The 26,665-nt window shown below is 40.1% G+C and overlaps 1 protein-coding gene across 1 annotated transcript; it reads right to left on the reverse strand.

Annotated features, from left to right (window-relative positions):
• Window positions 1–614: 614 nt before the first annotated feature.
• On the reverse strand, window positions 615–5,337 carry LOC104611607 (TPR repeat-containing thioredoxin TTL1-like). Its single transcript, XM_010278744.3, has 7 exons — window positions 3,834–5,337; window positions 2,729–2,924; window positions 2,462–2,646; window positions 2,044–2,377; window positions 1,724–1,928; window positions 1,501–1,607; window positions 615–1,383 (listed from the first exon to the last, which is right to left on the reverse strand). The coding sequence occupies exons 1-7, from the start codon at window positions 4,802–4,804 to the stop codon at window positions 1,231–1,233; spliced, it is 2,151 nt and encodes a 716-aa protein (XP_010277046.1). The 5' UTR covers window positions 4,805–5,337; the 3' UTR covers window positions 615–1,230.
• Window positions 5,338–26,665: the final 21,328 nt, after the last annotated feature.

The raw sequence follows: 26,665 nt of genomic DNA on the forward strand, positions 1-26,665 counted from the left end.
TCAAATTGCCCCGTTTGATTAGCCCTCAAATTCTTAAACCCTGTTTGGTTCGCAGGAATAGGGTCTGGAATCGGAATTGGAATTGACTATTCCGATTCCAAAGTTTTTTGATTCTAATTCCTATTCTTATGCCTGTCTAAACCAAAACAGACTAGGATTTCACCATTCGCATTCTAATTCCGAAGGATTTTAATTTCAATTTTGATTCCAACTGCAAACCAAACAGACCCTTAGAATTCAATGCCTTACAACTACCTCTTTTTTACCCAAAAAAAGCCAACCTCTCTACTTAAAGTAACATGTACCGGCTCCCAATTCTTTCCCTCACCCCACCTCCTGTCGGAGATCAGTGCTATAGTTTAACAGTTCAGCAATCAGGATTCCCCTATTAGTTATTAAATGCCAAAACTACCCTTCATTCTAAGATCTACCTTGCCTAGCAGGTAGCAGCCTGGCCCAATTGAGCATATTCAAATGGAATGATTTCAATGCCTCTGAAAGTTGAAACCCAGACACAACTTTTGCCAGTGTAATGGTTGTGCCAGGAGCACATAGACCAAAAAAATAATAAAAACCAAAGAAACAAAACTAAAAAGATAATAAGTATGAGCATGGAAAGAAAAATTTTGAGATTTTTATTCATGAAATTGGTCGAGCAGAAGCAACAACATCAATGGCATTATCATGATCATCCTCCTCTCACTAACCCAATAGAACCCACCAGACATCCAATCTCTCCCATGGCTTCCGATATTTGGTATGTATCTTATATATACATGTACACAATATCTTCTACCAGCCAACTCTCTTTCTATCTCTCAAATTCAACTTAAAGAGCCAGTTTAATTATACATTTTTTTCTCATCTTCTTCTAATGGTGAAGAAGGGGAAGATACAAGAATAAGGCTGGCCTAAACAAGGGAAAAAATTGATAAAAAAAAGGATGATGGACGGAAGATGACAAAAAAAAAACAGAGGGAGCAATGAAAATGGAAAGAATAATTATAAACTGCAAAAGATAACTAAGCTCTCTCTCTCTGGGTTCTTTTGGCCTTGGCTCTATCAAATTATTATGTAGCTGGTTTTCGCCAAAGTAGACGACTAATCCTTGTATGAATTGGGAAGGATAAAGGGCACTGTGGGAGCAGGAGCACCCATTGGATCAGGAATTGTGGGTTTGCAAGAGGAAAAAAGGAAAAAAAGGAAAAAAATGGGAGCTCTTTGCTTGTTCTAGAGGCTGTAATGCCTCACCGAATACTCCAAAACTTGATGGCTTGGGCAGATCATTTCTTTTACTCTACTACCGTTCTTATATATCTTGAATGTTGGAACAATCCTCACACTCTCAGCCTTGGCTACTGCTGGACTCTCTTCCACGTCCACCTTCATTGAAACAACATACAAAGGGCATCAAAGAAAAATACTTGGAATGCAGATATCAGATTAAAAGATTCAAACAGTTATGTAAACTAGGGTGACCAACAATTGTTTAAGGCCTACCTTGAGAAAATTCACTGATGGATACCTAAGGCATAAAGTGTCAACAAAAGGAGATATCTGCTCACATTGCTGGTTCAAGGCTGCCTTGAAGTGAACTACTGAAACACCTGGTATTTCAAGTTTAATCTCACAATGAACAAGTAACTTAAGGAACAGATAAGTGAAAATGGAACGAGAATTTAGCAATAGGCCCACATATGCAAGAAAAGCAGAGAGAGCTCACCAGGTGAAGATATGGCTGCTTTGAACTGATCAAGACCTGAGACTTCCTCTACTTCACCACCAAATTTCATGTTATAAACATCCTCCCCTCGAGATTTCTTCAATGCAACTTGGGCATGGAATAGAGCCTCTGCAATCTCATTATCCGCTGGAAGTTCCTTTCTCAAGACCTCATAATCTCTTACAGATTCAGCCCAATTTTCAAGCTATAATAATTCCCCCAAATAACAATAATCAATTAATCATACTCAAGGAGTTTTTGCCACAAAAAAAGCTGTAAATTTAAAAAAAAAAGTGTAAGAAGATATAAATTCAATTCACCTTGCAATTTGAGGCAGCCCGTCGAAGAAGGGCCTTGGTGTAATTCGGTTGGATCCTCAGAGCATTGTTGCAGTCTGCAACAGATTGCTCCCACTGTCCAAGCTTAGACCAACAAGCTGCTCTATTGCAATAGAGAACTGGGTTGGACGGATCAAACTTGAGGCCCTCCCCATAAGCCGAGCATGCTTCAGCAAACTTGCCAGAATTGAAGAGATCATTACCACGGCCACGAGCCCTTGCCACCATTCTCACATTGTTCAGCATCACTGTGATTTCAATGTTGCGGGGATCAATCTGTCCAGCTTTCTCAGCAGCTGCAACTGCATTCTCAAACCTGCAAGACATCGATCATCGATTCTCACTCACCCCAAGACCCTTTAGCTATTTCTCTCGTGGAACTTTATATATCTGAGCTCACCTTCCCAATGCCATATCAACTTGGGCTCGGACAAAGAAGACATAAGATTCTGCAAGCATCCCAAAGAATTTGGTCTGTGAACAAGAGGGTGTAGACACTTCAAATTTAGGTATTTTAGATAGTCCAGAGTCTGCGTCCTCAAGTTGCTGGAGCTTCAAAAGGGCCTCTGCTCTGCATGCAAAAAGCTGTAAAATCCATTTCAACCAATTTCAGGCCATCCAAATTTTCTTATTTGAAACAATAGCACTAACAAACAAAAGATTTTACCTGAGGAGAAGACTCTGCTCCAGCAGCAATGGCCGCATCGCCTTCCCTTAATGCACTTTTCCAATCACCAACCTTCCTGGCATCAACACATCTGCTCAGATGCCTCTCCACAGCCTGCAACTTTTGCAACTCAGTAGGATCTGGTTGCTGTCCAAGGAAATATAGATGTTTCCGTGCAATTTCAACCTGGCCTAATCTGTATAAAAATCAGGTTGAGAAAACGTCACCCAACCCCTATCAACTCTGATTGCTAAATGGCATTTAAAAGGAAAGTGTGGAAAATCAATGGTAATTTCTTGAACCTAGATCAGGAAAAAAAAGCAAAAGAAAGGGGACAGGCTTCTAAATGATTCAATGTGCCAGAAGATAAACCACATATATAAATCAAATCCAGCAACCACTGAAATTTTTGATAGAACCCACGATTCTAAAACCATCAAAAAGATAAAGACACAAGAACCCATGAACAAGGAATACCCAAAAGTTCAACAACAACCAACCAAAGATTTCTATTAAACAATATGGTTTTAATGAGAAGAAACAGTCAATGATTTATAGTCTAAACTGAAGCAAGAAGAACCATTTGACTGGACAAAACAATGAGGACTCGGCTTAGTCTAAGCAACTCAATCACCAAACGGACCAATAAAAGCTCAGGAGTCATAGCTACTCCAACACCCACGTACATGAAAGTGAAAAAGTTTCCAACGATCCATGAAAATGAAAAGAAAATGGGAAGAAAAGAGAAAAGAGAAACTTTGATCACCAACAAAGAACCGCGAAGCAGTACACGAGAGAGACAACAACAAGAACAAACAAAAAAAGGCAAGGGAGCAACGAAAAATTGCACACAGAGCACAGATCTGACCACGCACAAACGCACCACCATCAACACCAAAGCCAATGAGAAACATAGCATAAACAGAACATAGATCACAACACCGAACACACATTCCTCTACTTGAAAACAAGAACACAAACCACTCGCAAAGTCACATTCAACCACGGAAAACATGACAGTAGAATGAAATGTAACATTTACAGAGGCGACCGAAATTAAGAAAAAGAAAAAAAGAAAATGCAGCAAAATATCCGCCTCACTCACCGCAGATAGAGAGATGCCAATCGCTGATGCGCCCTCCAATAACAAGGATCCAACCTCACCGCCTCCTCACATTCCCTTACGGCTTCGGTCAACCTACCAAGTCCTGTCAATGCCGCTGCTCTGTTGCTCCGACAGGCTGCATTGTCCGGCGACATTGCAATGGCTCGATCATACAAACAAAGAGCTTCTGCAAAATTTCCCCTTTTATATTGCTCATTGCCAGCCCTTTTCACCTCCTCTGGATCCGAACTCGCCATGGCCCGTTTCACCATCATTGATTCCCCCGCAAATTGTATGTTCCCAGTCACATTCCCTCCACTAGCTTCCCCACCGCTGCCTGAGCCTAATTTCCCCCCACCGACGCCCCGCATTATACTCCCGTGCCCATAATTGCCCGTCCCCGAACCCAAAACGTCACTGCGAGAAGAGCTCCGACAAGCCATGCCCGTCTTCAAAATCCTCCCAGACGGGCAAATGTTCCCACTAGGGAGAACATTCATAGTCGGCGAATTAACCGAACCTCCACTGTTGCTACTGGTGACGCTTCCACCTGAATAGATTAATGGAACACCACCGGAATTCGATCTCCGATGGCCGGGCTTGTTATTACGAATCGCGGCGGCGGATCGGACGCCCTCGGCGGCAGTCGGGCTGCTCTCGCCCGAGCCTGAAAGCTCACCAGAATGATTGTTACCAACTCCATCGGATCTTTTAACAACTGGGTTGTTCCCAGTCTTGCCAGAAACCGAACCAGAAGAACTAGAACTGCTGCTTGTAGTGGTAATCCCACTGGCAGCGGGTCCACCGCCAACACCACCACCTGGACCACGAGTCCTCAACGGCGAGACCGGTGAACCCAGATCGAGCTCTTTGAAATCCGGCTTGTTGTACTCGCAGCACAAGGCGTCGCGAAACCGATCGGACAGAGAATTAAACCCTATTTCAGGAATGGGCTTTCCCGGATGCGACATTTCTTGTGGAATCACCCAAAAATACTTAATTTTTCTGTCTGGGCTTTTATTATTCTCTTCAATCTTCTCTCTCAACAATGTCTGTAGCTACAACTACAATACCACCAGCAACAACAAAATGAAACCAAAGAGACCCTGGAGAAGACATATAGAACAACTGAAAGAAAGAAAGAGATGGGGATCTCGTGATTTAAAAGAGGAAGCAAGGAATGAATGCGAGTGTTGGAAATTTTAGAGAGAGAGAGAGGAAAGAGAAATTGAAAGCTAGATAGCTGGAGAGAGAGAAACAGAGGAGGGGGTGTTAGAAAGACCAAAGAGAACAAAGAGAGCGAGAAAGAGGAGAAGGGAAGAGAAGAGCTTTTCTTTCTATTTGTTCCTCTTTCACTTTTCTTTCTTTCCCTTCACCTGCTGCTTCACGAGACACCTCTCCGTCCCTCTTCTCTCTCTACTACCACTACTCTTCCTCTCTCTCTTTCTTTCTTTATTATTTTTCTTCTCATCTCTCTTCTTTCGTTATCTCTCCCTCTCCTGTCTCGTAATCCAATTTCCTCTGTTTTATTACCAAAAAAAAATTTCTTTATTTGCTGTATTTTCTGTTCTTTCCTAATTTTCAATAATAAATTCCATTTATTATTTTTATTCTTATTTTTTCTGAGATGAGATGAGAGTGCGCACGATAAGCCTCCTTCGCCTCGGGGCTAACGTTAGACCCAAACTATTATTAGCGTTGGGGTGTAAACACCCTCGTATTAATTAATTTTATTCTCTCTCTCCTTCCTACTTACTATTCATCCTTTGATTCCGTACTTTCGAGAATTTTCTTCTTACGCAAGCCAGAGCCAATGCAAGATGTTAAAGACTCTACAGTATGTTTACAAAATTACCCTAATTTTCCTATTCAGTGTTACATTAATTCCTTCATCTTCTACCTAAAACTACGAAGTAAAGAAAATGAGGAGGGTTGACAATCTGGAGGGCAGTGAAAATTGAATGGAGATTTTAAGGGTATTTTTGGAAACCACGTCTCGCTCTCGACAGGGGCAGCTGGCCATGTGCAGTGTGCCGTGCCAGCTGGCGCCTTCAGAGAACCCTAAGCGATTCAGCGGCCTCCAGCTAAGCGTGCAAAGGAGGAGTTAACGGCTTCCGTCTTGAGAGCTCGAATATTCCGTGGCTCCAAAGAATATTCCGTCCGTGTAAGTTAACCAGGGTTGACGGGATGTTGAACGGAGAGCGCCAGGCCGCCAGCTATCTACAGTCCCATGAGCGAGAAAATGATGACCAGGCGACCCACTATTTCCCGACAGCTCACCCTGACTCGTCCAACGCTCCGCTTGGCTCGAGTTGGCTCGGCGAAGATCAACAGCTGTTGACTGTACATGGACTGTCTCAAATGAACATCAGATCGGTAATTAATCGTAAACCAACTGAGCCGCTCTACAGGGATCGAATGCCAGTGCCAGACCTACGATCAAATCCAAAACTACTAATAAACCACTGAGCTACCTCATTAAAACACACTTACATTTGTCTTGTTTCATTATTTTGATTAGTTACGCCCTCTTATGAAAGAAAGCTTGTTTGCTCCATGTGTCTCCCTCCATGTTCTGTATATTGATAGTTGATTTGACTTCATGGAGACACGAGTAAAATTCTCTGGAACAATTTAACAAACAGTTTGTTTGTTTAAAAGGATAAACTCTTTCACATAAGAGGGAGGGAGAGGGTTTATATATATATATTTGTTCTAGTAGGGTAAATATAAACCTAATAACGTGTACTTCAGTACTTGCAAAGGGAGTCAGAAACCACAATTTGACAATTTGGAGGGCCCTACAAGAAGATCTACATCGGAACCAACCTCTTGAAATGATCATGACCTTCCAAACCAACCCAGAAAAAACGAGATTCAAACTTGAAATGTTTCGAGATTTTTTTTTCTTGTCAGTGGTGAAATTCTGATGGAATTGACCCAAGTTGCAAACCGGTCAGCCCATTTGCTTTTTAGGCTCAGTTTGGAAAAAGTATAAATACAAATCAATACATATAAAATACAAGACTTTACATTATATATTTATATTTATACTCCTTCTAAATTGAGTCTTAGGTTCAATTTGGAATAAATACAGATACAAATATATACAGTATAAATACATATAAAATATAAGATTTTACATTTTACAGATCTGTATTTATACTCTTTCCAAACTGAGCCTTAAAGGTCGGGGTGACATCACATTATTGGACAAGATTACTAGTTTGGGTTTTTTTGGACTTTGGATTACCAAGTATGCAAGTAGGGCCCACTACGGAACAGCTCTTTTGAGTGGGACCCCAGCTGGCCAGACCCCACTTTATCTTTTGTAGAAATTACTACCTGGCTGCTCCGCTTTTAATCCTGCTAGTGTTGGCAAATATGAAGCGTACTTATCGAAGCCAGCCTGGATAAGTAAAGGGCGGGAATGGTTGTGACCTCGGGTTGGATGACACTGGTTCAGCCGTGGGTCAACCTGGATGAACTGGTTTAAGGAGGGGCCATTCAGTTATTGTATGGTGGTGGGATGGGAAATCTCCTCGGGCTGGCAGGAGTGTGAATGTGGATCCAACTCCTGGCCACTTCCATGCAAGAAAAGTGCCAAAATGGGTTTGTAAACAGTCCACCCCTCCCAAGGCCAAGATCCAAGACCCGGAGAGCCCGGGACCAGCGTTGGGCTTAAATGGTTCTGTTGTATATAGCGTGTAATAGAAAGTTGAGATAGACAAGGATACACGTGGAATAAACACATTATTAATTGAGTGGCATGTGTGGAGAAAAGTAAAGAAGAGAGAGTGATAATATAATGCAAAGAGATGAAAATAAATAAATTAAAATTTTTTGCATGGTGGTTCGGATGTAAAGCCGAAGCGCGAAGGCAAGTTACATTCATGTGTGCAAAGTTAAATGTATAAGTAAACAGTAATAAAGTGGGTGTTGAAAACATTGTCAGCACTGATATTAAATAAAATCAGTATTATTTTTTTAAGAAAATAGTCTATGTGTGGTTCTGAATAAAAAATAAGCATCATTTTTTTTTTATATATATATATATATATATATATATATATATGTCTTGTACCGTTTTTTCAGAAAACGATATAATATTCTCAGCACCGATGTCAAATACCTACAAAATGAGTTTATAATTCAATTTTCACATACATTTCACTATTAGTTGATTGATTCATAGTATATATATCAACAAAGACCAAAGGAAGGATTCTATCTAACCCACATATGGAGAGAGAGAGAGGCTAGGGTTATAGGGCACATTTATATTATATACAAGGTTATATTAACATTATAAATAATAATGGATTTATATATATAATTTTTTCACCTTATAATAATATATAGTAAAAATGAATATGTTTCATTATTTTCTTATCTTAAAAATGTCATAATATGGGAAAAGGACCCATAACTGTGACAACTATTATGATATGATGGATATTATTTGGTTAAATTACAACATGGTCCAAGGTATTTTTCCTTGTATTACTTTTTGGGCTATGTTTACGTTGCATTTGGCATTCCATCCGTTCATAAGGGCATTTTAACTACAAAAAGGAGATAAGTTCTTAAAATAAGGAATGCCAAATGCAGTCTTAGATTGATAGAAAATAAGAAAAAGAATGTTGAGGGAGAGTTCTTAACGCGTTGTTTGGTTGCAGTGCAATTTTATTTGCAAATAAAAAAAATGAAAAATTCTCATTTAATTTTGTTTTTGTTTTATTTCATTCCTACTGCAATCAAAGAAAATAAGCTAAAAGTTGAAACAATAATAGGTCATAATTTATACTCAAATCATTTGTGCTGCCATAGTTTTGCATCAGTGCCAATTTATTTTTGCAACCGAACACAGCCTTAGGGATTCATTTAGTAATTAACCTTATGAATGGACTTCTTACCTTAACCTCCAACTAGGGATGCCAATGGGTCGGGTTAAACAATAAGCCTATCTTGATCCAATCCTATTTGGTTGGGTTAGGGTTTTCGGTTTTGATTCCTTAACTTAAGTTGGGTTTGGGTTTGGTTGGCTAGTCCTATAGGTAGGTATTCTTATAATTTCTTTTCATATTTATTCATTTATTTTTTCTTTCACTAATGGAGGAAGTGACACCTTAGGGCCTATAATCCAAAATTCCTAAATTAATGGATTTTATGTCTTCATAAGAAATAAAATTGAATGGCTGCATGCTGAGTCGAACCAGCATCAAGTTCTACCCTAAAGGCCATGTTTGTTTGGGGTTTACACCATAAATCGGTGTAAAACTGATTTTTGAAATTTTTTTACAACGATAATCGGTGTAAAATATGTATCGAAATTATCAGTGTAGTTTTACAACGTCTCTTTCTTCCTCTCTCTCTCTCTCTCTCTCTCTCTCTCTCTCTTCTCCTTCTCTCTTTGTAGATTGGAACCTAAGGCGGCAGTGGCAGCGATAGACGATTTTTCTCTCTTGTTCTCTCTCTCTCTCCCTCCTCTCTTCTTCTTCTTCTTCCCCGTTTTTTTCTTTCACTATTCCATCACTGTTGTAGTGGCAGATCTGAAACCAGGGCAGCAGTGGCACCAGCATCTCTCTCTCTTTCCTTCTCTCTTCTTCTTCCCCCTTTTTTTCTTTCTCTATTCTGTCACCGCCGCTGCAATGCAGCGGCAGTAGCATCGGCATTTTTCTCTTTTGCTCTCTCTCTCTCTCTCCTCCTCTCTTCTTCTTCTTCTTCCCCCCTTTTTTCTTCCTCTATTCTGTCACCGCTGCAACATTGCAGCAGCAGATCTGAATCCACCTCCCATCTGTCTCTCTTCTCCTCCTTCTTCTTCTTCTTCTTCTTCCTTTGCTTCCCTCCTCTTCTTTTTCTTCTTCTTCTTCTTCTTCCTCTGCTTCTCTCCTTTGTGTAAATTTTCACAGAATTTACACCTTGACAACCAAACAAGGTAGGTGTAAATTTTCAAAAATCAACCAGTTTTAATTCCCATTGATCATTAAATCGGTTCAATTTTTTCCATGGTGTAAAATTTGAATTTACACCTCAAACAAATGCAGCCAAAAGGATTTAGGATGGGTTCGGAAATGGAATGCTTCTAAGTTAGGTTGGGTCATGTTTAGGTGAAAAACATTAGAGGGTTGGGTTAGGGCTGAGGCAAACTGGTACGGAATATGACCTGTTGACATCCATACCTCCAACTTTTTCACCAATCTGTTTGTTTTCACTGCAATTTAATTTGCATTAGTATAAACCCATGCAAGTTTAAATAAGAAAAATACAAATTTGGTCCACTTTTACTTTCCCTCAGTTTAGAAAGATTACAAATACAAATATATACATCACAAATACATGCAAATTAATACAAAATACAAGGTTTTACACTCTACATATTTATATTTGTATCCTTCCAAATTGAGCCTTCAATTTTCACTTTATTTTGCTCTAAGTTTTATTTTAATTATTTGTGCTATAAATAATCACAATAAGATGAAAGTCAAAACAAAAATAAATCAGAATTTGTACTTAAATCATTATTTGTACTCCCTTTCTTTTGCATAAACTAAGCCTAAAATCAGAAAAAGAAAATTACAACCTTCTAAGTTTATGTAATTGATTTAGTTTACAATATAGTTGCTTGCATTTTTTATTAGTTTCTTTTGATTTTGTGAAAGCCAAATATGATTCCTCTTTTTATTTTTTAAGTGTTATCTAGTGATATCCCAAATTCTACCTTTTAGGGTAACTCTTCAAGAAGATACTGTGGCATTTACTATACGCCCTAAGAAAATAAGGGTCCGTTTGGTTTACAGGAGTAGGGTTTGGTTGGGCATTCCTCTATTTTAATGTATTCTAATTCCAATTTTGATTCTTGCCGAAACCAAACAGATTATTAGAATAAGCTATTTCGATTCCAATTCGAAGAGATTTTGATTTCGACTCTAATTATCAATCAAACGGACCCTAAAATTATAAATTAAAGATATTTTTTTTTAAGTAAAAAAACTATAAAAAAAATGAAAAATTACATCTCTCTCATTATCAACCGACACGTCTCTCTCTCCTTTATTCTTGGTCTTGCAGATGCAGTGAAATATATATGTACCATCCACAAGTTATTTACTGAAGCAAATGGATATTCATCTGTTGTATTAATTAGCTAGAAAGAAAAAAGCACGTTTGTATTCATTGATTGATTCAATTAATGTGAAAAATTAATTTTGGCAATAAATACTGAATCACAACATCTCCAACTCATTGCTTGATGCAAATGAGGTGTTCCTGGGTTTCATTTAAATACTGATTCAGCGCCACACAAAAAGGACTGTCCCAAGGCAATCCAAGACATAAATTAAACAGTGTAGCAACGAAGTTGCGAAGCAAAGTTGTTCTGATCATTTTGATCAACTTGATCTTCAACATGAAGAATATTCCCGGTTGGATCTATTGAATGGTGGTCCCTAAGTTTTATCTGCATCCGACACGCTATGTTACTCTCCTCTCAAATAGTAGCTAACTAGCTTTTGTCTTTCTCCATGCCAAATCTCAGCTATCCTCCTCCATGGATACCAATTTGATCACCGTTTGGTTAATCAAATCATGAGTTATTTATTTATTTATTTTTAAAGTGAATTGGTACCACCGGATTTTTAAAGACCTAAAATCCGAAACCAATAAGTTAATCAGTTTATCGGTTCGTTTTTAACAGATTTGGTTAATATTTTAGTAGTATATTATAAAATATATAATATTTTAATTCGTTTAACCATTGATTTTTCTTTTAGATTAACTGAAAACTTAACTGGTACGACTGGTTTTTACAAAACATCAAAGCAAAACTGAATCAAAAGGTTCGATTACCTGGATTTTCCGATTCAATTTTCTCGGTTCGATTCAACTTTTTGGATTTTGTTGAGCACCTCTACCAATTTCTGAGGTAATGCTAACTCCACAACCAGAAGCAATTGTAGATTTATAGAAGTTTCTACCACTGAGACACGTGGTTGTAGAATTTTACCAATATAATTATATGGTTGTGGGGTTAGAATTTGTGTAAAATCATTTACGCTGGTGCAAAAATATGAGAGTGAGAATTCTGCTTTATTTTTTGTTTAGGCTTTTACCTTATTTTGTTTGTTTGTGCTGCAGATGAAGTAAAATAAAATAAAATAAAAAATCAAGACTAAATTAGAATTTGCACTCCCATACATTTGTACTACCACGAATGAAATTTCACTACAAACAAATGGAGCCGAAATTGCTGCAATTGAAATGTTAAGGCTGTGTTTGGTTTGTAGAAAAAAGTAGGGAAAGGCAAGGAAATGCAGAGAAACCTTTGTAGACCTTGTATGGGTTTTCTTACCTCTCCCTTCCTTTCCCTATTCCTTAGCCTAAAGGAAACTTTCTAAAATTAATTAAGGGGTAAAGTTCTACCACCTGGGTTGTACTTTCGCAGTAGGGGGCCTAAAACAAGTAGACCTCTTCATTGTCCTCACAAGTAGACCTGTTCATGGGCTGGGTAGCCCAACGGCTTGGCCCGATCTAAGTCGGGCTTGGACAAGATATCAGACCTGTGGACTTGGTCTCAGGCCTAAAACATTGGGCCCAATGTTTTCTCGGGCCGTGCTCGGGCTTTCACAAAAAAGCCCAGCTTGAGCCCGAGCTCGACTTTATAATGTATTTGTATAATAAAAATATATTTTATATAATATTTTTTCTTTATTATTCTTATCTTTTTTCAAGTAATAGTGAGATCTTTCATTATTTTTTAGGTTTTGAGGTCTTTTAATATAAATAAAACAGTTTTTTATTGAATAAAAGAAGAAAAAAATATTTTTCCAATTTTTTGGCCATGCTCGGGCTTCGACCTTTATATAAGGGTCGGGCTTGGGCTCAAGACCTAGGCCCACTGGTCGGTCTGGGCTCAAGCTCAAGCCTGGATATATTCTATTAACACGAAGACAAAGCCTGACCCAACCCATGAACAAGTCTACTCACAAGGCATAGAGATGTTGCTTGAGCAATGAATTTGGATCTCCTCCCAACAAAACACATTCCAATGCCCTACCAACATGATTTGACACCATATCTCACCATCTCGTGGTATGGTGAGGTTCAAAATATCAGATCATGTTGGGGTAGGATGCGAGGTTCAAAATATCAATACGTATCGGCCCGTATTGGCTGATACATTCTCGATACGCCTCTACAGAAGGTGTATCGGGGTTTTGACTGGTTCAGGGGGTGAACTTAAACCGGCTCCTCTAAACCGGATTTGAAAGAAAAACCTAAAAAAAAACTACCAATACTGTCTGATACACCAATAGGCGTATCGATATTTTGAACCTTGATAGGAAGTTGGAACGTATTTTATTGGTAGGATGTTTGTTCTTTTATTTAAAAATACCAAGGATGTTTAACTTTTGAATTTTGATGTTGATGCTGTTGAAAATATCCAAACGAGCCCTATGCTGTTCAGATTATTCTCTCTACTGTGAGCTCTCCACTTTGTAGTAGATACCTTATTATACTAGCTATAAATATTGCCATTATTCTAGCTAGTCCCCAAATAAAGTACAAAAGAGGGTGAAGCATTCTAACTTTGTTGTCGTGATTTGGAGTTGTTGGGTTTGTTGGAGGCAGTTTCTAAAGAATTTGGGTGGATTAAGTCGAATTGATACGATTGCTTAAATACATCATACTTTGGAGCATAATTAATTTTCTATAACTATAATACTAATTGTATGATAATAAATCATGCTTTTGTGGGTTCTATTGTACACCAAGCATTCAATTAAATATTATATAATGATATAATAATGAGGATTTGTTTTATATGTTAGTTTAATTATTTGTACTAAACTCTTCATTTAAAAGGGCCGCTTAGTGCATGAGGGTCCCATCAATGTGGGGTCTGATAGATGTATATAGCCTTGTCTTTGCACAAATATAAAGGCTGTTTTCAAGCTTTGAACCTTGATCACCCAGGCTATAAAAGCAACTCTTCATGAATTTGTCTGATATAATTAAGTTGGTTTTATTTTAATCCACTAAGCTTGTTTCTATAAGACAATGTGGATCAACTAAGAATTAAAACCAACCACAATTTGTTGCTCCATCAACTAATTCTCACTATGGGCCTACAGTTTTGTGAGTTGACAAGGAATATAAATTTGGTGGATTAAAAATTGTTAGGGCCTGGATTGTTTGGAGTGTAATTTCATTTGTAATGATGCAGAAGTATGAGAGTGCAAATTCTGATTTTATTTTTATCTATGTTTTTGTCTCATTTTGCTTGTTGCACTACAGATGAAGCAAATTAAAAATTTAAAACCTGAAGCAAGGTATAAAATAAAACTCAAAACGAAAGTAATTCTTCTCATTAATTTGCACTCGTAAGTCTGTAATGCATTTATGCTAGTGCCAATGAAATTGCACTGAAACAAAAGGGAGCCTATCAATACAAATACTTTCCTATAATATTTGTGTAACTTGAGACTTGAGAGTAATAAAGCTTATGAGGCTCAGTTTGGGATACAGAGACTAATGAACCCAACATTAATCAACAGTCTGCCGATTTTTGTCAACAGATTTATTCTATTAGAATACTTAAAATGAGCCTTGTGTAGTAACTTGTAACACATTTGCCCTACTAATAACAGGTTTTGAATCGTTACAAACAAGTAAAGGCAAAGAAAGACTCCTCTGTTGCGGCATGACAGTATCATTTGGTAATTGGGATGGATCAAACGTGAAAAACAGGGAGACAAGCATGAAGCAGGATTATTTCTGATCTGCAACTTGAGCTGCCATGTCTAAGAACTATGTATATATAAACATGACTCCAAACCCATAATTGTCTAAACATCGGATCTGGTCTCTGTTTTTTTCCTCTTCCTTCTCCTCGTCCTTTTGTACAGCCATGCAAAAACCGATACAAAATTTACAGCCCCAAATGGACCTACCAACAACAATGGCCTCTCACTTCTATGGCTCACACCGTTCCTCCATTGCTTGTCGGGGGTCACGGGTTCAAAGAGGTGGCAATGGCCAATGGATAGGCTCCCCTGCAGCCAATGCCATCCAACCCACATTTGCTACGACAGTGTGCGTAGCCCTGTGCTGAAACAAGTAAATCAAAGCCTTTGATTTATTGTCATGGCCCCATCTCAATTAGATAAAATGATTTCTTGGTGGATCAAGGCCATGATTTTCTGTTTTAGCACTGCACTACGACAGTGTTGTAGCAAAAGTGAACTCAAGGCCCCGCAATCCACGCTCTGATGAATTCTCTTGTACCTATTTTATTTCCGCTTCCCTCCGGGCCATGGCAGTACATGAGAACAGCTATCAGCCATGGTCCCAAATGTACACAATTGGACACCCAAGAAAAAAACAGAAAACTGTGTATGAGGCTCCAAGGGCGAATGTGATGGATCAGAAGTTAATGGGGCCAGATTTCCTTTTCCTTTTGTTTCAGAGGAGACCAGTCTTTTGTGTGTGAGACCCATTGAATGATGTACCCACTAGTGTTTGAATACAGTATGAGTAGTATGAGTAGTGAGCAAGAGACCTGAGACCCCCTCATCAAAGTCTTATATTTCGCCATCTACCAAATTCTAATAATTAATACCCTAATTAATACCTCCCTTGCTTGGCCTCGACAGCGCCAAATCTTCATGAGGACAACGCGGCTTTAAAATTAGTTGTTGTTCTAGTTTTCTATCTCAGTTCACAGCACAGCCCAAACTATTGAACTATCATTTGATCCCAGGGATGTCAATGGGTTGGATTGAGCGGTAATCCTATAGGGTCGAGATAGGGTAAAGCTTACTTCGGTTAGGGATGAGAAAAAAAAAATCGAAAAATCGAATCAACAGAAATTGAACCAAAAAATTAATTAATCGAATTGATCGATTTAGTTTTGGTTCGATGTTTTAAAAAAATTAAAGATATCGATTCAATTTCGATAATTAATATAGAAAATCAGCGATTAACCAAATCGACCAATAATACCAATTCAATTATAAAAAAGGCCGAACCGTAATCACCGCTAACTTCGATGTAGGGTCAGGTTAGAATTTTGATTTTTCAACCGAAGTGGGGTTTGGGTTCTTGTTCATCCACATTACCGGCCATGATAAATATAGAGGGTATTTTTATAATTTGATAAATGTTTGTTTTGATTTTTCTTCTTTTTATTATGGAGAAAGTGAAACCTTAGAGTCCATAACCAAAATTTAATTTAAATTAATGATTCTTACACTTTCACGATAATGTTATAAAAAATGTATTATGGAATTGGGTTAAATCCTATAGGGTCGGGCCATGCTGACAAATGTCGAAGCTGACCCGTTGACTTCCCTATTTGATGTATAGGGTCACAAGAATGGATATGAGATCAATTATATTGAATAATCCTGACCATCCAATCAATTAGTTTGTATAAAGACGTGGGTGAAATGGATGGACCCACTATTTGCTACATTATGTTTTTTAGATGGTGTTAACTAATGTGGCCTTACCTATTAGCCAGTGTTTAGATTGGGGAGCAAAATTCAATTTGAATTTTAATTCCATTCCTGCATATTGATTCCGTGGAAATGAAATGACTAGGTCCCAAATTCCTAATAGCTGCAAAATCGAAATGCATACATGGTGCGGAACCATGTGATCCAAACAGCATCCCAAGTGAAAGGGTTGCTCACTGACGAGTCACGACTCACGAGCACAGTCGGTGATTGTGACTCGTGAACCATGTGAACAATTTGAGTCTTCAAAAGCAGGTTACAGACTTACAGCAGAGTTGGGAGTTGGGATCTAAAGCAGACATCTAATTACAAAATTGTTCTAGTTCATGTCATATGTTTATAGAATTAATGCAAACAGTGAGGCGTGTGAAATGAGATTTGATGGTTCTAGAAATTTGTTCCGGTACAAATTTTGTTTTCCCTCTATTGTTCTTCATCGTTTTCTTGTTTATAGTAAACCTTTGGCATCTAATGGATTTGAGTTTTGGTGGGGGAGACAAAAATCATGATTCCTGATGGACCTTGGAGGGTTGGAGGGGGCAGGGGTGTAACATGAGAGATTTTATTTTCTCTTCTTAAAAAACAAAGTGATAACGTTCTCACTTCTCGAATGTGTTTTCTCGATACAAAGTGATAACATATACATTTTCATCAGTTTGATTTAGAATAATAATCTCATTTTTAAAACAGAAAGATAAGGGGGAGAATATGCTCTTGGTTTCAGTTTTGGAAACAGGAAATACAGTACACAACCAAGAATATGTTCTCTGTATTTTTTTTTATTTTAACATTTTAGATTGGAATCCCATTATAATATTCATTCTCTGCAAGACACATTGTACTTCCATGTCACACCAATCCATTAGTTAAAAGTGACCCTTTTGAGTTTTGACCCTCCCCACCAAAAGAAAAACACATTTTTACAGTCAGGTTTCATAGGTCTTCTTTTTTTCTCTCTCTAAATGTGGTTGGCTTGACAGAAAATAAGAGAGAAAGAAAATGTTTTGAGGGAAAATTCTCTCTCCAAATAACAATATATTTTCCTTCAACTTTTGTTTCTCTTTAGTTTTTATTAAACCAAAAGAGAAAAGGTACCCTTTGGGACACTCTTTCTGTTAGACGAGTCTTAAGTAATTCAGTGCTTCAAAAACAAAAGTTATGCCATATTGCAATGGTAAGGCATAAGTCATCGGTTCAATCAACAACAAATGAACATCCATCAACAAATGAATATCTTTCACCTATGAAAATTTCTACGAAATTCTTGTTTTAATCATCAAAGCTCATCATAATCTTCGTCAAAAAAGGGAATTACTTCTTTTAATTGTTAAAAACAACAGATATCATACAACAATAATGTGATTTTAAAGGAGGTGTTTGTCCCTTGTTTTAGTTATTTTTCCAATCTCACCATAAAAGAAGGATTTTTTCCAATCTCACCAACAGATATCTACATTAAAACATCAGTATAAAAAGGGAAAGCAATTTTGTCTAAACCCAAAAAATAAAAAAAAAAAAAATATTATGCTAATGAATGGGTGGCAAAAAATATAAGTGGTTGGTGAGGTTGTTGATTTGGAGCATTCTATTAATATATTTGCTGAGGACTCGTTAAAACTAGTTGGGTACATGAGAGGGCATCTCTCTCCATGGAATGGAGCAGACGCGGTTTCCGTCCTGCAGCTTCCCAAGTTTCTTTCATGGTGCCATAGTGGGACTGGGACCCTGTCAACACTTGTTACACTCACTCCTACAGTTCATAAGTAGAGGTGTAAATCATCATGAATGTCTTTGCCAACCCTAAAACATGCTGGAATTGTTTCAGATTACAGCATAAAAGTATACCAGTTCTTTGGGTTCCCAATTTTAAAATGATTATTCTACAAATAGATTTATGTAAAAAGCAAATTTGATTTCATTTTCGACAAAATCTATGGTGCATCCATCTGCGGCAAAAGAAGTGATTAGTTGAATTTGGGTATTGTTATATTTATACTGCATTTATTCACATTAGTGTTTTTTGAAAAATACTTATTCAGATAAATGCATCTATTAGTGTTCTTTTGGGAAATACTTACGGGATAAAATTAGTGTTTGTGGATAAAATAATCCACAAACAGTCATTATTGAAAGGATAATATTGTCCTATCATACATTAGTAATTTTTTGTATGGACGGAAAAAGCTATTTACCTAAGTCTCAAGATGGTATTACTTACTTAAATGAGACGCTCATAAATTGTTCTTTTGTGTGGAATCCACTAATATCGAAACACGAACATGGGTTTCTTTTTTTTCCATAGGATCCACCAATTTACCCACACCCATTTACCGAAAAACAAATGTCCCCTCTTAATCGTAGGTACACCTTTTGTTAAATGTAAAACCACATTTTACAAAATGTGAAATAATGAAAAACAAACATACTTTAACATGATTGATTGAGATATGAATTTAGCATGCTGCCAAAATTAATGAAAGCATCATAGTTGAATGCTTTCATTTCCTCAGTTTCCTTTCAGAAAATTTAATTGAAATAAACCAAAATTGATTAATATTAATTCTTCAAACATTGTTATTTCTTTTGTGAAAAGTGGAAAATGTTGCTGTCAGAGATGGGATGAGGGCAATAAGGTAAATTTGTTTCCTTTGATGAGGCCGATGTGTTCAATCTTGAGAGCAAGAGATCACACGTCAGAGGCCCCGGGTATTATCCCAAGGGTGAAGACTCTGACGGTCAAGTTAGTCAAGTACGTAGGAGAGCTCGGACGAGGTCCAAGGTGAGAGCTCAGACGAGGCTACTTGAGAGCAAGAGAGCCAAAGACCAGGAGTGAGCAAAGTGGTTTACCTGGAGAGGGGCACCTCTATTTATACTTGACTTTGCCTTGGAGTGTTTGGCAGCGGATGGCCAGGGTTGCATTCGGTCGATGCCACGTGGCTCTATCCTGGGCCTTTCCACATGCGCCTACATCATTTTCCCCTCACTCTCGAGGCCGTAATGGACGAGGTCCAATGGAGGGCTGAGTGGAGATCTTAGTACCGTGTTTAGTGTTGAGGGCTTCCCTTGGTTGTCTAGTGGCAATTACTTTGTAGTTAACTCCACCTCTTAGGAGGATCATGGAGGACAGAGGACTAGGTACTGTGTCTTGTACGGGTGTGAGATGCTTCGCTCCTCGATTGTATGCTTCACGAGCGTCGCGGTGGGCCAGTGCACAAGACGGGCGTTGGTGTCAACTGACCATGGCCGTATGCGGGATGGGCGACAGGTCATGTGCAAGACGGGTTCAGTGTCGACTGGTCGTGACCATACACGAGACGGGCGTCGAGTCGCCTGGGTTGAGTCGCTTCTGTCCTGGGGTCGGCAGGTGAGCCGGTTGACTTGCTTGGCGTCGTTTCACATTCTTGAGGTCGACACCATGTGTCATGCATCGGTTCAGACTATTAGGTTGGCTGCTCCGTGGTCATTGGATCAAAGCGATTTGATGTGTTCATTCTTCTTTAAATAGGGTCACTGGTTGAGGCAATCGTTACCATTTGCTTGCTTCTGCTCAAGTTTCCAAAGACCTCAGCCACCTTCTTAGTCGAACCCTTAGCTTCCTTCTTTGACTCCAACTACTAGTTAAAGGATTTCTCCCTTAGCCATGTCATACTTTGATTTTGGTTTCGAGTGTTATGAGCTCCCTGACCTTTCGGGCGATAGCTTGTCTCGTCCCACCTCGTCCAGTAGTAGTGAGTCCGAAGGCTCGCCTTAGAGGCTCGAGGTCCAAGTACTGAGGGAGAGGACTGCTCCTGGAGGTGTCGAGTGTGATCGACGGGGTGGTGAGAATACTGGTTCTACGAGGCCGAGGGGTGGCGTAGCTACCAATGCCTTGGCGCCACCCGAGGTGGTGAAGGGCGATGAAGTTGAAGACTTGAGCCCTGAGGACATAGCCGAAGCCGAGGCCCAAGGCGTAACACTAATGTGCTATCCGCACTCCGACTTGGATAGCGAACTTAGTATAGAGCAAATGAAATCTCTTGCTAAGTTGTACCATATTCCCAAGGGCTATAGGCCTAGAGTCCCGAATGTAGGTGATAAACCTTGGGAGCCAGCCGATGGTGGAGGTGTGTGTACATGAGCACTACCTCCACTTTGGCCTCTGATTCCCGATACCTCCTCTCATCTTTGAGATCTTAACCTACTACAATATCTCCCTCAGCCAGCTTGCCCCAACGTCATTAGGACCATTATTGTTGTGCTGGTGATGGCCCGGCTCTGAGGTGTCCATGTGACCGTAAACATATTTCGGTGCATGTTCGTACTGAGGAAGCACCCTATTAGGGAAGGTCCTTTCTATTTCTAGGGCTGATATGGTAGAGTGGTGGAAAACCCATTGTCCGTCCACAACTGGAAGAAGAAGTACTTGTTCGCATCTTGTCCAGAGGGTTGGCCGTTCAAGTCTGGCTGGGGGAAACCGGATCTCGTGGCCAAGAGGATTCAGCCATACTTTAAGGACGAGGAGGCCGGCGTGATGACCCAAGTTCGACTGACGGGGACGATTCGCACCGAGCCCTTGGTGTGGGCTGGTCTCAGCCCCGCCCGCCTCGGTAGGGGAACTCTTGCTGTTGGCTTTACACGTTGCCTTCACTACTTTTTTCACATCACGTACTAACATGCTCGCGATGTCTTGCAGAGATGCAGGGGAACATTAGGGAGATGTTGATGGAGATGTTAAAGTCCTAGAAGAGGATTTCAGGCGAGGGGCCGCCGAGGATGCTGTCATCGAGGGAGGTCGCTATCGAGAGGGAACCTCAGCTGAAGGCTCTTACTGGGGCCGAGAAAAGGAAGGGGCCTGCTGAGGCCGGGAGAGGGAAGGTGCCTGTTGAGGCTGACAGGAGGAAAGAGCCCACCGCAAAGAGGCCCGTTGAGCTCCACAATCTTCGAGGGGTAAAAAGTTGGTGGTGAAGGAGTGTCTAGCCAAGGGCACTGACGGGGGCTCTCATCCGTCGAGGGAGCGTCCGAATGAAGGCGCTGTTGGGGGTTCTCGCTAGTTAGGGCCCCATACTTCTTTAGATCGTTGCCAGTCGGGACCCCAAGGGTCGACCAGGTTCTATTGACTAGGATGCTCCCGGTTAGGGATAGGCAATCCTGGACCCAAGTGAATGTGCAAGGTGTTTGGGACACTCTTCTGGATCGATTGGCCGAGGTGAGTTTTTTCTTCTTAAGGACTTAGTCGAAATTCTTCTTTTTCTTGTTTTTCCTTAGTTGACTATCGTTTGTCCATTGCAGTCATCTTCAACTGTCGTCAGCCTATGCAACAAAGTCGTGGTCCTCTTACAGCAGCTGAGGACCTCAAAGGAGAAAAGAGAGCAACTGGTTGAGAGGCGGCCGCCTGGTCAAGGTCCTCTTCACCACCATGTCGTCCACATAGGCTTTGACGTTTCTTTCCATCTGATCCTTGAAGAATTTGTTTACAAGCTATTGGTAGGTTGTTCCAGCATTCTTCAGGCCAAAGGGCATGACCTTGTAGCAGTAGGTGCCATGCTCGGTGATGAATGAGGTCTTCTTCTCGTCCTCGGCTTGCATCTTGATCCGATTGTATCTGGAGAAGACATCCATGAAGATCGGTAGCTCATACCCTATGGTGGCGTCAATGCGGTGGTCGATCCTTGGCAAGGGAAAGTTGTCTTTGGGACAGGCTCGGTTGAGGTCTGTGAAGTTAGTGTAGATCCATCAATTCCCATTATCCTTCTTAACCATGACCACATTGGACAACCAGTTAGGGTAGTGTACCTCTCGGATGAAACCGACATCAAGTAGCTTGTATACCTCCTCTTCAATGGCTTTCCAAGGCTTCGGTGCAAAGTTCATCTTTTTCTACTTAACTGGCCTACAGCTCGGGTCCACGCTTAGCTTGTGAATAATGATTGAGGGGTCAATTCTGGGCATATTAGCAGTAGACCAAGCAAATACATCAACATTAGATTTGAGGAAGCTTACTAGTTTGGAAAGGGTGTCTGGTGGAAGGTGGGACCCAACGCACATCGTTTTCTCGGGCTTGGCCTAGTCTAGGGGAACCGAGATGAGGTCCTCAGCTAGCTAGCCTCGGCTCATTGGTTCGTCCCTGAGGTCGAGCTGTGCCCCTTGTGATGACGTCGATGTTGTGCCCCCTATGATGATGTCGATGACCTTGGCCAAGGTGTGATGCTGTTGTTACTGCTGTGAGGACGAGGCATCGGCGTTGCCCCCACATACTCCTTCAATTGACCACGGCGGATGAGGGATTCAATCTCATTTTTTAGCAAGTAGCAATTCTCAGTGTCATGGTCGGTGCCATGGTGGTACTTGCAATACTTTTTTGGATTACTCCTCTTGGGATTCTTCTTCATCTTATTAGGCCACTTCATGTATTCCTCCTTCCCTACTTGGTTAAGGATATGCGTTTGGGTGGAGTTAAGTGGTGTATACTTGTTGAACGATGGGGCCGACAGCTTCTTGTTAGTGTCTTTGTTATTGTTGTGGTGTTCGTGGCCGCAACTGTCTCTATCCTTTCTCTTCTTCTTTGAGGTCCCTCGGCTGGGGTCGGCTTCGTTCTCTTGGAGGCTCTCGCCAGCCAAGGCCTCCTCAGCAACGATGTACTTCTATGCCTTCTTTAGAATTTTCGTCTTATTCTTGGGTGGTGTCTTGGCGAAGGACCACTTGAGGGGTTCGGCTGAAGGCCGTTGATTATTGCGTGCATCGATACCAAGGGGTCAAGGTCTCAGACCTCGAGCTCTTCTTTCTTGAAGTGGTCAATGTAAGATCGGAGGCTCTCTCCACGTTTCTATCAGATTGATATAAGGGAGACAATGGTCTTCTGACACCGTCAGCTGCTGACAAAGTAGGAGGGGAAGAGGTCGACAAACAGCTCCCACGAATTGATGGACTAAGGGGGAAGCATGGAGAACCATCTACATATCGCTCCCTTGAATGTCGCCTGGAAAGCTCGGCACGTCAAGGTGTTAAAGTACCCATAGAGAAGCATGAGCGCTCGGAAGCTTTTCAAGTGGTCGTCCAGGTCAGTGGTTCCATCATATCTCTTCTATGTGGGAGCCTTGAAGTGAGGTGGGAGTGACTCCGAGGTGATGGAGTTAGTGGAGGCATCCATCTGGGTGGACGAGGGGTTCTAACTGGTGGAGGCATCACCTCGGCCCTCCTTCACCTATCGTAGCTCATCTTTTATGGCATCGATTTGTGCCTGTAGGTTATTGATTCGTTTGTTGATGGGGGCTTAGGCTTCATCTTGGTCCTCTCCAATGCAGAACGGGTCGGCCCGATTCCCAGAGATCTCGGACGTTGGTACGTCTTGGTTTCTTCGAGCTCAACGATCATTGAGGAGATGGCGGAGGTCCGACATTGGCAAGGGAGAGGTGTGGCATCGGCCTCTAGCCCTCAGAGGAGGGCTATAGTGACCCGAGCGCTTGCCTTTGTCCCGGTGGCTCTCTGCTCGGTGGTAATGTTCATGGTCTCGGTGGTTGTCACTGGACACAGTTGGATCATCTCCCCGTTGGCTGGGGAGGCAAGATGTCTTCGACGGCTTGCTAGCACGTTGACTACTTCTGTTGGACGCTGAGGGGTCTTCTTTGCAATGGCCGAGGGGGCGTTGGACCAGTGGAGCGTGAGTAGAGTGTCCGCTGTATTGCCCCTGGCTCCTAAGGGGGCGGCTACCTTGTGGGCGGCCTCCTGTCGGGCGCCCCACCTCATCCGACCTTTGTGTTATGTTGTCTAGTCTGTCAAGGACCATACTGAATTGGTCCATGATAACCAAGTTTTGAGCATTTGTATTGCTATCTTGTTTATCGGCCATTGTTGCAAGCTTAGTTGTTTTTGAATTAAGTGTTCACTTAGGGAAAGTCTTAGCAACATTTCCCATAGATAGCGCCAATTGTTGCTGCTAGGGATGGGCCGAGGGCAATAAGGTAAATTTGCTTCCTTAGTCAAGCCCGATGTATCCAATCCTGAGAGCAAGAGATCACACGTCAAAGGCCCTGGGTATTATCCCAGGGACGGAGACTCCGACAGTCAAGTTAGTCAAATATGTAGGAGAGTTTGAACGAGGTCCGAGGTGAGAGCTTAGACAAGGTCACTCGAGAGCAAGCAAACTAAAAAACAGAAGGGAGCAAGGTGGTTTAACCGGAGAGGGGCACCTCTATTTATACTTGACTTTGCCTTGGGAGTGGTTGGAGGTGATTGACAGCGAACGACTAGAATTGCATCTGATTGATGCCACATGGCTCCATCTTAGGCCCTGCCACATGCGCCTACATCAGAAAACACATGTGAAACATCGTAGATGTACCCAATAGAGGTTTCAATTTCAAGGAAACAAGCTGGCAGGATGAAAGGTTATTTTGTTCATGTGGGGTTTCTCAATTAGTGTATACTTCGAGAATATGGCTTTTGTGAATGGTTGGTGCAAAGAATTGTATTCATCTAAGTTTCCCCCTTTAAGAAAAGGTACGACTAGCTAGGAATGACTACTGTATGGATCTCAAAGATCATTCCATCAATGTGTGTTTGAATTTTGATAAGAAAATCTTGAATACATGTTCCACTAATCCAACGGCCTGAATGCGTTATGTTGAGCCAGTTTTAGCAAAGTTTTCTCATTGTTACGGGTAAGTACATGAACTGAACATGATCATTCTTAAAAAATTATTATTATTAATTTAGTTTTTTTAATCATCACATCTTCTTGGGAAGGCTCATTGTAAACACCAAAAGCTTAATTTTCATTGGATACTGTACTGTATTATCTCTATCATTATTTTAATCTTGTGCATTTCTTCTTCTTTTTTTTTTTCTTTTGTATGGGAATTCGACAGAGGTTGTTGGGGAGGCATCTAATATAATAATGTTTATAATCTTGAAGCTGTTTGTTATGCTATGCAAAGATTTTTTTTCTCCTATTCTTCTCTCTAGCTAGATATATAAATATTTTAGTGTTCTCTCTTGATAGAATTTTTGAATTTTGTCTCATTAACAAAATGAGACATCAAAGGGAACTACATAAAGACTTGTGGCTTTGTGTGGGTATTGTTTGGATATTTGAAGGCTAGTAATAAGCATGTGGGAAAATAAATAAAAAACAATAACAAAAAGTAGTTCAGCTGGCTTTACTACTTAATTACATTGTGTGATACGTGTACAGTTCTTAAGATGTCACAGATTTGGGTTGTTCTCATTTTCTATACTTGGTTTCTTGTGCTGTTTTCTACATATATTTGGAGAGTAGGACGAACCGTGAAGAATAAAATCTCTTCAACTGCTCATATTGAAGTACACATATTGTAAAATCCAAAACAAAGAAGAATTAAGAAACAATTGGGTTTGATGCCTCCAAGACCTTACAAATTCAGAAGTGTACGAAATAAAAAATAGGGTTATGAACAAGTACTGAGAATTTAACTTTCTTGATCTTAGTAATTTGTATCATTCATCTTTTCTAATCTGAATAGGAAAGAATAATTTTGTATTTTATCAAATATGATCCGTATATAGCTTATCTTCAACTTGCATGGTTAGTCAATTAAATACTATAAAGCTGGCTCGTGCATTTCAATAGAAAAAAATTGCTAATTAAATTGATACTGGAATTTTAGGAGTGTGATTCACCAGTGGACGAACTAATGGTGTGATTTGCAATTGACTGGACATCTATTAATTTGGCTGAGTGGTGATGAACAGGAGGAATTAAAATTCCTTGCTTCTTCAACCATAATCAGTAACCCACCTCCAAACTGGCACATTTAATGCTGCTTTTATGTGGATAAAGGGGTATGGAGTTTTGAAATTAATATACTTTGTTAATTGGTTGATGAATTCAGACATGTTTTAGTATGGATTGGAATCAGGCAGTTTGATAGAAGAAATGCTAGAACTTTAGCATAGACACATGAGGCAACTCTGTTAATGTTTAGAGAGTGATGGAAGCGGTGGAGCTATTACTTAATCATGGATGAGAAAAGATCTTTGCTTAGCTTGTCTTGATCTAATGGACTTTGGTTCTTAAAATCTAAGGCCCCATTTGATTTGTGAGAATAGGGGTTTAGAATCGGAGTCGAAATTGGTTTATTCCAATTTTAACTGTTTAGTTGGATAGAATCAGAATCTTATTCTTATTCCTGTTTGAATGACATTCCAATTCCAATTTTAGAGAATTTCAATTTTGACTGCGAACCAAAAGGTCTCTAAGTGGTTAGGACACACTTGACTCAGTTAGTTACAGTTTTAATATTATTGGCTATAAATTCACAGTTGAGAGAAGCCATGGTCTATGGCCATTAAATGAAAACA

This window comes from Nelumbo nucifera, chromosome 1, assembly GCF_055504915.1.
Source record: "Nelumbo nucifera cultivar China Antique chromosome 1, China Antique-T2T, whole genome shotgun sequence".
Taxonomy (NCBI): domain Eukaryota; kingdom Viridiplantae; phylum Streptophyta; class Magnoliopsida; order Proteales; family Nelumbonaceae; genus Nelumbo; species Nelumbo nucifera.

What these genes read in the sequence shown, in the direction of transcription:
- LOC104611607 (XM_010278744.3), bottom strand. Translation starts at nt 4,804, where the DNA reads ATGTCGCATCCGGGAAAGCCCATTCCTGAAATAGGGTTTAATTCTCTG. An exon ending in GTTGATATGGCATTGGGAAG is followed by an intron (nt 2,378 to 2,461) that starts GTGAGCTCAGAT and finishes GATGTCTTGCAG; the next exon opens with GTTTGAGAATGCAGTTGCAG. An exon ending in AGCAGCCATATCTTCACCTG is followed by an intron (nt 1,608 to 1,723) that starts GTGAGCTCTCTC and finishes TTGAAATACCAG; the next exon opens with GTGTTTCAGTAGTTCACTTC.